Source organism: Erythrolamprus reginae, chromosome 1, assembly GCF_031021105.1.
Source record: "Erythrolamprus reginae isolate rEryReg1 chromosome 1, rEryReg1.hap1, whole genome shotgun sequence".
In the NCBI taxonomy this organism is placed as follows: domain Eukaryota; kingdom Metazoa; phylum Chordata; class Lepidosauria; order Squamata; family Dipsadidae; genus Erythrolamprus; species Erythrolamprus reginae.
In genome coordinates this window covers 365,634,909-365,647,222 of record NC_091950.1, presented here as the reverse complement: position 1 = coordinate 365,647,222, position 12,314 = coordinate 365,634,909, and the positions used below count along the sequence as shown (strand labels likewise).

The 12,314-nt window shown below is 39.3% G+C and overlaps 1 protein-coding gene across 3 annotated transcripts in view; it reads right to left on the bottom strand.

The window, feature by feature from the left end:
• The window catches only part of PACC1 (proton activated chloride channel 1), a 34,543-nt gene that overhangs the window by 12,086 nt on the left and 10,143 nt on the right, over window positions 1–12,314 (bottom strand). For all 3 annotated transcript variants that reach the window (XM_070734457.1, XM_070734455.1, XM_070734456.1), the window contains exons 2-6: window positions 11,717–11,792; window positions 8,446–8,649; window positions 5,904–6,058; window positions 3,288–3,430; window positions 718–862 (exon numbers count right to left, since the gene is read on the bottom strand). In XM_070734457.1, the coding sequence (XP_070590558.1) occupies window positions 718–862; window positions 3,288–3,430; window positions 5,904–6,058; window positions 8,446–8,649; window positions 11,717–11,792 (723 nt within the window). The remainder of the gene's footprint in view (window positions 1–717; window positions 863–3,287; window positions 3,431–5,903; window positions 6,059–8,445; window positions 8,650–11,716; window positions 11,793–12,314) is intronic.

The following is a 12,314-nucleotide window of genomic DNA, read 5'->3' as shown; positions in this document are numbered from 1 at the left end:
TACAATGCCTTAAAGAATAGGTTTTTTTCCCCCCTTTTACAGATAACTGATGGGAAATGCCAGAAAAAATTGAGCAAAAGTCTAAATGACCAATAGTTCACAGATCTATGGTAATTCCTGAAAGGTATTGCATTAGGAATTTAATGCATTTCTTAAAGGCGAATCATTTTTCTTTGCTATTTATTGCCTTCAGGTTTCAGAAAAACTAGAGGCCAATAGCTGTCAGGACCAGCTTTACCATTGAGCAAAGGGAAGGGCCTGCCTTAGGGGCAGATACTGGGGAGTAAGATGCTAGTGCATTTGAGTGGGGAAAATATGTTGTGGGTAACCTGCATTGTGAAAGATACCATCCTGATGTCAGTGCTGAAGATTAAGTTACCAGTTTAGCTGATTTGTGTTATTCAGAATCTGAAGAGACATCTAGACTTTAGTGTCTGACATAAAAATTCCTTAGCAAATCCCTGAATCACAAGTTAAAATTGTGATTTAAGATTCTAAAGGTGAGATTAGGGAAAACTTCCCTACCTTTAATGCTTTGCTGATTGATACTTATAAATAGCAAAGAAATTCTACAAGCGAGTACTTTTCCAACCTTTAGTGGTTCACTGTTCCACAAAACTCAAGCTGATACAACAACCAACAACAACAGAACCCCAGCTAATTTGTACAACAATAAAATCTGTGTGGTCAGAAACCCTGATGAGTTATTATCATTACCTCCTGCCGGAATTCAACTGCCACAAAACCATTTTCCTCTTTAGTTTTCACCAAAGACATTTTAACCCAAGTTCGGAAACCTCCAGAGAATTTCCAACTGGAATAGGAGCTCTCACACACCTTCATAAATTCCGACTTGTTTGGACTGTAATGGGAAGAAATGTTATGTTTAGACAGATTATTATGGTTAACTATGAAGCTTTGTTATTTTGAGGAAGAAGAAAAATGTGTGGTGCTCCTGGCTTCACAGATTGTTGCTTTGAAATAATCTTCCTTCACAGTCTCTTATTTCAGGTTTGCAAGCAGGTTTATAATACTTTTCTTAGAACCTGTTAAAATTGCCTATTGTCACCTGATATTTTTAAAAAAGATTTGTTATTACTGTTTGTGTTATTAGAAATCCCCATGTTGTAAAGCTTTTCGGTTTTAGCTTTATTTCAGTTACAGTATATTGTTTTTTTAAGTGAATGAGATTTTAGCAGCTACTTGCAGCAACACTCAACACAGAGCAGTCAATATTATTTGCAGCCTGAAGATAGAAAAATAAAGCCATGGGCTTCTAGGGAAATGGAGCAGCAAATAACAAAAAAGAATTGCAACACAAACCACAGGGCTGCTTATATATGTTAGAATGCAAGTACAAAAGCTGGTGTTTGTGTTGTAATATACATGTTACCATTTTCTCATCTTCACAGTTTGACCTCACTTTTATGGTGAGGGCCTGAAGCTAAGAGAATTCTGTCTTGCCTCAAGAACACCTACTGTGAGGTTTTAAAGAAATTCAGAAATTTTGCATTATTTATCACTTAAACTTTAGTTATGTCTCAAAATCTTTCCTAGGGCTATCCGAATATTTTGATCCTAAAATTCCCCTTAGTCTAAGGCAATATGAATTCTGGTGAAACCTGTGGAAGAACCCATTCTGGGAAGAGCTGCTAACACTTATTCATCATCATCATTTTAGCCATTGTCTATCCATTGCAAGATGAAAGTGTCTTTCACATGTTTGCAACCAATATGGGGCTACATTCAGTGTATAAGACGCACCCAAATTTTCACCCTCTTTTAGGAGAGGGAAGTATCTCTTATACTCTGAAAAATATGGTTTCATACGTTTAAAAAAAAATCCAGGCAAACATGGTTTTAAAATTTTAAACAACAACCTAGTTCAATGCAGACTACATTGTACTATCATGCATTTCAGGTAGAGTAAATAAAATATGGAAGTAGACGTTTACATAACATTTAAGTAAAGTTCTACATGCCTTTTGTTGATTGTATGCATATGTATATATCAAAAATCTCTGACAGAATTTTGCAGTCTTCCAAATACACTAGCAAAATTAGTTCCAAGCTCACCTTGAAAAGTGCAACATAACCATGAGACTATCACACAAACCTGAACTTTTCTTATGGCTGCCAAGCCACAGTCAGTGCGAAATGTTATCGGGTGGGAAGCATGCAGCTATAAATATATAAAGCTGTCTTTCTGAATGTGAACTTGTTGCCTGCCTGAAAAAATATGTCCTCTGATGATATGCAGGTCCTTTCTAGTTTTCAACCCTGCCTGAAATAACATTTAGAGACAAATTTAACTGGTAGCAGCAATAATGGGATAAATTAAAGTTCATTTAAAATTATGCACCAGGAAGAAAAATATTAAAATGAAATGTAAAAATATTGGTTTTATGGATTATAAGTCAATTTTGGAATGTGAACACTTTTGAAATATGTTCAAACAAGCCCACTAGAAGAAGTTTGAGGCAACTTTTATCTTTTCACAGAGTGATACCCAAAAGTCAGTTGTACAGCTAACAGGGTTACACTCACTGCATTTCACCTCTGAAAAATTTCAGCTTGCTTATGGATCATTCTACATTCAAATTCAACACTGTCCCATTTTGTGATTTTAAAAATAGGACTGTTTCTCTAACTTGCTTCCGACTCTCTTCCCATACCACATTAAATAAATGTTAGCTCTTTTTTTGTATTCCTAATCTACCGAACTGCTGCTTACTTCAGGAAATGCTAGCAGACTGGAAGTAAAACTCTTTAATTTGAGGACCTGGTATTCTTCCTTCCTCATCACTGTTATATTTAGGTTTCAAGGTGACTTATGTTTCTTCCGTCTATCACAATATTATAAAGTTGACCTGAGACATGATTTGCTATACACTGGACAGAGCTTTAGATTCCCAATTATTTACCAACAATTCCCCCTCACAAAAGTAGCTTGCAGAAGAAAAAACAGCTGTGAATTTGCACACTTAACTGACCAAGTAAGATCAATCAATGACTATTGTATCTTTCCCCAATCAGAGTGCCCCAATCCCCCAAGATGTATATAAATATTAATGAGGTTTGTAAAGACTCCAGATTTGGAAGATACAAAACAGGAAACATTTGACTTTGCATACGTAACTGAGGAGCTAGGTATTAGATCTGAAAAATAATACTCTTCAGTGAACCTTACTAAAAAAAGAGGTCTTCAGTCACAAATTTGTCCAATATTTTTATATCATACTAGTCCTTTACTTTCTAATGTGACTGAAAATTAAGGAGGGCCATACCTGTTGAGAAAATCCTGAAATGAAGAAAAAAGAAGATAATCTATTGCACTGAAATCCTGATCAGTCTCATTCAAATGAAACTGCATGAAGACCAATTCCCGTTTCTTCACATCTTGGGGACCTTTCACAATCACAGCATGTTTCTACAAGCGCAAGCACAAGGAGAAAAAAAATGGATGCATGAGGGTTTTTTTCTTTTATATGGATGTAAATATTATGGGAAAAATCAAGGCAGTTTAAGATAGTCCTGGCCCTAGAATCTGTTCACTTACCAACATCTAGAAAAATACTCCATTGTTTATATTCATTACAACAGGTTAGATCTAAATTTAGACAAATGACACTGGCAGATAGGGATTTGTCCTTTTGCCTCCCTATCCCATAATATTATTTCAGATATATTCTTCCTATCTGTCATATAGTCAGTAAACTCTAGAAGGAAAAAGAGAAGGCCATGGAGGCCCCTTCTCTCAGCTGAGTGGTTGTCCCTATAACATAATCTGCCTTCATTCATTCCTTGCATTTACAGCAATCACTGATTCTTTGCACAGCATTTGAAAAAGGTGGTGATGATTTGAAATGATTGGTCATGATTATTTAAGTTTCCAAAGTACTACACTTCCATTGCTATAGCAAAATATGAGCTTTAAATTAAGCCAGCATTATAGATTCACATATGCTCACAGATGGAAGACATGAATGTGAAATTGACACACCAGCTAGTCCTGTTGTACCAAAATTAATGTTTCTAAACCATGTCCATGGCACATATAATAGCTACACAAAATAATATGGATTCTGCACATGAGAATCTTATGGTTCAAGGCTTATTTTAAATATTAAGCATATAGCTGAGGGAGGATGTGGCCAACAGTCAGGGAAGCAGCAGGTGCTATGGACACATTAATACAAATATTTCTATTGCTGTAAGTGCCAATTTTCTTGCAGCCACTGGTTATCTGCAAGTAACAAGGACTGTAGTACAGATTGCTAAGACTGAAGACTGCCAAGAAGGGATTGAGGTTTTTATTCCCTTTGGAAGCTGTTTTAATTCCAAAGTGTGTCCTTTTAAAACATTTACTGACCAGGTGTCTGCAAGAGAGACATCTGGTTAGTAAAAGTTATTTGCCCAGAGGGCAAATGACAAAAGCAGCAATGTATCATTGTGATACAAGTTCCACAACTTTTGAACATATGTCTTCAAATACAGACATATTTGTGTCACAATTTTGCTGTCATTTTGATGGAAGTGCTGTCTCGCACAGGTGCATCAAACAGACCTATAGGGAAAGACTTGTTTATTTAGATTTATTCAAATCGCTATAATTAGTATAGCATAATACTGCTATAGCAGTATTAATGCTGCAGCGTAATATAGCAGTATTAATGCTGCAGCGTAATATTATGTTCCAAATTGTTTTTCATCAGGGGCATTTTATTTATTGATTGATTTGATTTGATTTGTATGCCACCCCTCTCCGCAGACTCGGGGCGGCTCACAACAATAATAAAAAACAATGTATCACAAATCTAATATTAAAAAGTCTCTAAAAACCCCTTATTTAAAAAGCAAGACACACACAAACATACCATGCATAAATTATATAGGCCAGGGGGAGATGTCTCAATTCCCCCATGCCTGACGGCAGAGGTGGGTTTTAAGAAGTTTACAAAAGGTGAGGGTGGGGGCAATCCTAATCTCTGGGGGGAGCTGGTTCCAGAGGGTCGGGGCCACCACAGAGAAGGCTCTTCCCCTGGGTCCCGCCAGACAACATTGTTTAGTCGACGGGACCCGGAAAAGGCCAACTCCGTGGGACCTAACTGGTCGCTAGGATTTGTGCGGCAGAAGGCAGTCGCGGAGATATTCTGGTTATGCCTATGTTGCTTTCTAAAACAATGTAAAGTACTGATTTGGGACCTGACATTTTGAGCAATTGCTTAAATTGATAGGAACCTATATGGGTGCTAAGATCAGTAAGAGAAGCCCTCAAAGATGCCTTTCATTTCATTTCATTTATTGGATTTATATGCCGCCCCTCTCCGAAAACTCAGGGCGGCTAACAACAGTCATGAACAATGTACAGTAAAAATCCAATACTAAAAACTAACTTAAAACCCCTTAATATATAAAACCAGCATACGTACAAACATACCATACATACAGTTGTATCAGCCTAGGGGGAAAAGAAGTCTTAATTCCCCCATGCCTGGTGGCAGAGGTGGGTTTTGAGTAGCTTACGAAAGGCAAGGAGGGTAGGGGCAGTTCTAATCTCTGGGGGGAGTTGGTTCCAGAGGGCCGGGGCCGCAACAGAGAAGGCTCTTCTGGGTCCCGCCAAGTGGCATTGTTTCGTTGACGGGACCCGGAGAAGACCCACTCTGTGGGACCTAACTGGCCGCTGGGATTCGTGCGGCAGAAGGCGGTTCCTGAGATAATCTGGTCCAGTGCCATGAAGGGCTTTATAGGTCATAACCAACACTTTGATTTCTCCTGCTTTGCTTCTAGTTATATGTGAATAGGAAAGTGCAGTATGAATATCGTACTATTTCCTGCTTTGTACTGAGACATCTCCACTATGCACACAGTGGACTTTATTTAACATTCTCTTTCATTATTACCTTGGTTGCATTAGTAAACGGGTCTGTGTAGTTTATTCTCTGGGTAATGCAATCAATTTTCCCTGGCTGGCCTGGGTTGACCAAAGGTGGAATGTAATGGTAGAAGTGATGCTTGCAGGTCAGCAGTTCAGCCTTGCCTGGGTAGATGGCAATACCTATTTTAGAAAAAACAGTTTTACATTTGAAATGGAACCAGTCCACATGCCATGCCAAGACCATGCATAGCTATGTAAGCAAACAATATTGCCATTATCCCCAATACAAAATGTAATATGATAAGTGGGATGATTTTTAAGCTAATGTGGATGATCATAATATAAAATCCACTCTCGGCCAAAACATTTGAGAGGCACCATTCAGTTCAATAGCACAGCACAGGTTTTGTCAGGAAAGTCCCAAAGATTAACCACCTGCATGTCAAAAGGAAAGACTCTGTCCAATATGCTATAGAACTACTGATGGTCACAAAGGGAGATAAATGAATAGCACAACAATATGAAGCTGCAATTCAAAAGGCCATTACTTGTCCCATAAGTGAAGATGTGAACCAGTCAAACATAAGCGAGGAAACAAAGTGTTCTGTCTAGGTCCCTCCAGAAGCAAACCCAAACCCAAAAAGAGAAGCCAGACACACTGGTAAAAATCAAAGGCAGTTTATAGAATTCAAAGCAAACACAGGTAACAGAAAATGTCCTTACAAACAGGAACACGCTGAAACTTCAAAGATGTTTCACGAAGGCCATGAAGTAAAACAGGATTCTTGCTGTCAAAAACAATGCTGGAGATAACAAACATACGCCTCCCCCAAGTCTTCCAGTCTTCTAGGCCACAAGCCAAGATCAGAGACGCCGAGAAGCAAAGCAGGGTCACAGAACTTCCAGTTGATAACGCTCCACATGGCTGAAAGGGCTGGCCTGCCTTTTAAACCCTGCTGAGGAGAACCACACCTAAACCCAGCTGTTGCCAATTCAGTGATGCCAATACCTTTCTAATTGGTCCCGTCTCTGAGCTGCACGTCGCGGTCTCATGTCAATTATAGCCTGTGCTTCCTCATCCAATGAGGCCAGGCTACTGGCTGGGGAGAGCCCCCCCCCCCGGGGCTCTCAGGCTGCTCCCCCTCATCCTCTTCCTGACTTTCCTCTCCCCCGTCTGCCTGGTCCTCCCCCTCCTGTTCACTGTCCTCCTCCTCCAGGCCTGGATCCAGCAGAGACGCAGCCGGTCCCTGAGGAGCCTCAGGCTGAATCACAACACAAAGGAGTGCACTTGAGAACATATTCTGAAGTCAAAATCTGACACTAACAGGACCAGCCACAGAGACACAAGACTACTATTAGCTGTATCAGTGATGGTGAACCTTATTCATTGTTCCTCACCACTGGCTGTCTTGACTATGATTGATTAGATTTCATTAATCCTGGAAGGTGCATGTTGCCTGTCCCCAAATAAAACAACCTGCTTGACCCAAGGAAGAGAAAAGCAATTGTATACGACCCCCCAACCCATTCTGCAGCCTCTAAGTTCCCCAACATCACCCTATTAAAATTCTGCAAAATTCCCATTGTGGGTGGGAATCACTGCTTCACTTAATGAACAAAACCCACATGTAAAGTTTCTGGCAGGTTGAACAAAAATTCAGTTTTAACACATACTGGAAATTTAAGCATGTTTGACCAAAAAATGTCACCTTATTGCTCCTGTGTTCCCAGGAATTTTTGGAGGCCTTTTAAAAATAATTAAGTCCATCCTATTGCTAAAAAATATAAAAAGCTGTGATGGTGAAATAACGTTCAATTGGGTTCACACAATAATATAAGTCATAGTGTAATCTATGTTTTGTTTTACTTCTTGTTGTTACGTCATGTCAGTCCTGTCTTCTGGTGACTACAGGAACGAGTCCACGTGGCTTTCTTAGCAACATTTTTTGAAGTGACTAGCTCTCATTTCCTTTCTAAGGCTGAGAAAGAGTGACTGGTTCAACCTAAAGCTGGAATAGATCTCACAATCTCCTGGTTTCTAATCCAGTGCTTTTAACCACTCTACCAAAGTGGCTCTTTGACTTTAAAAGAGGGCGGAAAATGAGTCATTGTGATTTATAAAACACTGTTTTTGTGTGAACCAGGCTATTGTGGCTTGTTCAAGAAATCTTAAATAAAACCATAGTTTAACACACTGCATGAACCTTGCCAGCGATTTCTGCTATAGGATACAAAAGTATAATACATAATACTGCTCTGCTCATTGATACGTATTCCACTCCAAACTTCTGAATTTCCAAAGCATTCAACAGAATTTGCAGAACTACAATTCCCAGAATTACTTCCGAGAGATTTCACCTTTATAAAGATAACATACGCACTGCACAGGTTTAGATTTAAGCCACTGAGAAGAATTGCTTTATCAAGAACACGGTCACATTTAATTTAAAAAACCCACTAAATAGCAGTTAAGATGAATAGCAGTAATGGCAAAGTTTTAATTCCCAGGATAACTGCAGATGCCATCTGATTCCCCAGAAAATATGCTATCCATCCTTTGGTCTTACCAGGAGCATCGTAAGATTGCACTTCCTTGAATGTGACGGACATCACTGGATGCTTGAGTTTTTCCCTAAAGTCAGCAATGGTTTGATAGGCCAAAAAAATGGCTACTGCCATAAGCACCAAATATATGAAGAGAAGTATTACAGAGAAGACGTTCTTCAGGCACGACTTGCTGAAATGCACTGAAGGGCTGCTACCATCTAGGACTAAAGGGAATATTAATTTGAAAATGAATGAATGGATTGATTGATTGAATTTATATGTCGCTCATTCCAAAATGGACTCTGAGCTGCTAAAAGTAGGAATAAATACAACAACAGTAAAAAAACAGTTAAAATCTAATAATAAAAACCAACAATACAATAAAACAGTAATAACATAAAAAAACCATACATACTTACAATCAACCTAATTCCAGGCCTGCCGGAAAAGCCAGGTTTTAATGGCTTTCCGGAAGTCCAGTAGGGTGGAGATAGTACGGATCTCTGGGGGCAGTTGGTTCCTAAGGGTCGGAGCCACCACAGAGAAGGCTCTTCCCCGAGGTCCCACCAACTGATATTATTTGGTGGAAGGGACCTGGAGAAGGCCAACTCTGTGGGCCCTTACTTCATTTATTTAGCATATGGCATACAATATCAGGGAAATATACAAATGCTAGACACCATGCAGTCCTGACAGCCTAAACTGCTACTTCGGCACTTGGGTCCCTAGCCTTGGCGCACTGCAGGTAGTTAACTAGTTTCAGCTGACTAGCGTCGCTCGGGTTGCTGGCTCTTCCTGGCTCCTCCAGACGCACCTCCCATCCTGCCTCGTGTTGCGTTGTTTTGCATCCAGCCATGTTCAGCATCTGTTTCTGTTTCACACACACACAAATGCAACTATATTTTTTTAATCTGCTTGCAATACAGCATGCTTTCAAATTGCTGGGTGAGAAGGAACTGAGGAGTCAGCAGTGGGAGCTCACCCTGTATCATGGAGCAGGGCTTAAACCACCAGAGTGTGGACCATTTTCTAGTCCACAGTTCTAGTGAGAATAAGCTATTGTGCCACTGCAGTATCTGACGGTCTATAGTTGCCTCTTGTGAAAGAGGCCAGATTTAAACCTCCGAATCTGATGGAGACTATTTGGAAAGTCAGATCCTGTGTTCAGTTCTGGAGACCTCAGCTACAAAAAGATATTGACAAAACTGAACGGGTCCAAAGATGGCCTACAAGAATGGTGGAAGGTCTTAAGCATAAAACGTATCAGGAAAGACTTAATGAACTCAATCTGTATAATCTGGAGGACAGAAGGAAAAGGGGGGACATGATCGAAACATTTAAATATGTCAAAGGGTTAAATAAGGTTCAGGAGGAAAGTGAACACAAGAACAAGGGGACACAATCTGAAGTTAGTTGGGGGAAAGATCAAAAGCAACGTGAGAAAATATTATTTTACTGAAAGAGTAGTAGATCCTTGGAACAAACTTCCAGCAGACGTGTTAGATAAATCCACAGTAACTGAATTTAAACATGCCTGTGATAAACATATATCCATTGTAAGATAAAATACAGGAAATAGTATAAGGGCAGACTAGAATGGACCATGAGGTCTTTTTCTGCCGTCAGTCTTCTATGTTTCTTCTTGCATAGCAAGAATGTAGAGGAGGATCAAACAATTGATTTGGCCTAGAATTGAGGCCTAGAAATACAAACAAACAAACAAACAAAAAGTTTTGTTTTTGAAGCAGCATTTTTCAACATCCAAGGCCACAGGGAACATGTCATTCAACCAATTATTTTATTAGAGAGGTGGGTCTAGAAATTTCAGATCTTTAAAAAGAGGCCTTTTTAAATATTGGATTGTTATTTTTAAAACAATAAGTCTGTCCTAGACTTCTTCTTTTAAATCTATGAAAAATCATGCCCTTTCATGCTGAAAAAAGGGATGTGGGGCAGTGGTGAATGACATTTGCTATGCAACACTTCGAATTAAATCCGTAAAAGATGAGCATGCAGTGTGAGAATTGTTGCAGAAGGTGTCTACAAAAATATAAAGCAGCTACCTCTTTTCATAGGATAACATCACTGCCATATGAGTCTAGAATACAGCTTTTTAAATAGTTGCAAACAGCTACATTATATAATCTTATGATTTATTTATTTATTTTTATTTATTTATTCTTTGTCCAATATACAATACATATGAAAGGGAATAGACATTAAGTGATATATAAAAGATAGGAAGTGAAGAGGAAGAGAAGTAGGTGGGAAGGAAAGAATATATATGATAAAATGGAAAGGAAAGACAATTGGACAGGGGACGAAAGGCACATCAGTGCACTTATGTACGCCCCTTACTGGCCTCTTAGGAACCTGGAGAGGTCAATCGAGGAGAGTCTGAGGGAGAAATGTTGGGGGTTGGGGGTTGACACTATTGAGTCAGGTAATGAGTTCCACGCTTCGACGACTCGATTGTTAAAGTCATATTTTTTACAGTCAAGTTTGGAGCGATTAACATTGAGTTTGAAGCTGTTGCATGCTCTTGTGTTGTTGCGGTTGAAGCTGAAGTAGTCGTTGACCGGAAGGACATTACAGCGAATGATTTTGTGAGCAATACTTATATCTTGTTTTAGGCGCCGCAGTTCTAAGCTTTCAAGATCCAGGATAGTTAGTCTGTTTTCGTAGGGTATTCTGTTTCGGGTGGAGGAGTGGAGGGCTCTTCTGGTGAAGTATCTTTGGACGTTTTCGAGAGTGTTGATGTCTGAGATGTGGTGAGGGTTCCAGACAGATGAGCTATATTCGAGGATGGGCCTGGCATAGGTTTTGTAGGCTCTGGTCAGTAGTGTGAGATTGCCAGAGCAGAAGCTACGTAGAATCAGGTTTACAACTATGGAAGCCTTTTTGGCAATATTGTTGCAGTGGGCTTTAGCACTTAGGTCATTTGAAATTAGTATTCCGAGGTCTTTTACTGAGTGTGGGTTTGCTGTGAGAATTTGTTATCTACGACTAATGTAGTGATCAGCTTTCTCCACATTTCCTTTGAGCATCTGAATTGCTGGTGTGTGTACTACCAGAGGCAGAACATTCATTGTAAAGGAGACCTCTTCTTACACCTTATACCCATTGAACAGTTCAGCAATCTACCTGTCTTTAACAAATAGCAACCGTCACTTGATACTTTGGAGAGATATCATTGCTTTGAGTATTACTTGTCAATCTGCAACAATATCCAACAAGAACTTAAGATGTTCCATTGTGAATTATTCAGTTTGACAAGGTCAGAAGCCTCACCTGGAAGGATTGTTGAACTGGTATCTTCCTGATCCTTTTCAGAATTTGCAGGTCCACACTCCATATCTTCATTTAGCTGCAAACACAATTACCACTGCTCAGATTACTGTAGTTGGCATATTACTGGGCTCAAATGTAAATATTAGCCATCTGAATAGACTATTCTTATTCTAGATACTTCATTTCTTATATTATGGCTGCTCTATTCATGCCTGAAACATGTACGCATTACAAACGGTTTATTGAAACAAAGCAAACTTGGGATGGGTGATCTTGGGTTCTATGATGGATTAACACCGACCCCTATGAAAAGAAAGAAAAGTTTCTGTTTGACTCTTAAGAAGTACAAATCCGTCTTGCTAAACACGCATCACTTTAGCCACAGTTGTGAAGAGGCAAAGCTAGGAAATATTTGGAGTTCTTGGATGATACAACCGAGTACACTTTAACCTCATGATGTAATTGCTTCATCCAAAATTCAAATTGTCACTGAACTACAAAATTCTCAGGGTAACATTGGCCCAGTTACTTTATCTTTAGTGACACTGCTTTTAGATTTCATTTCAAATGACCACAATTTAAAAATGGCCAAATACTT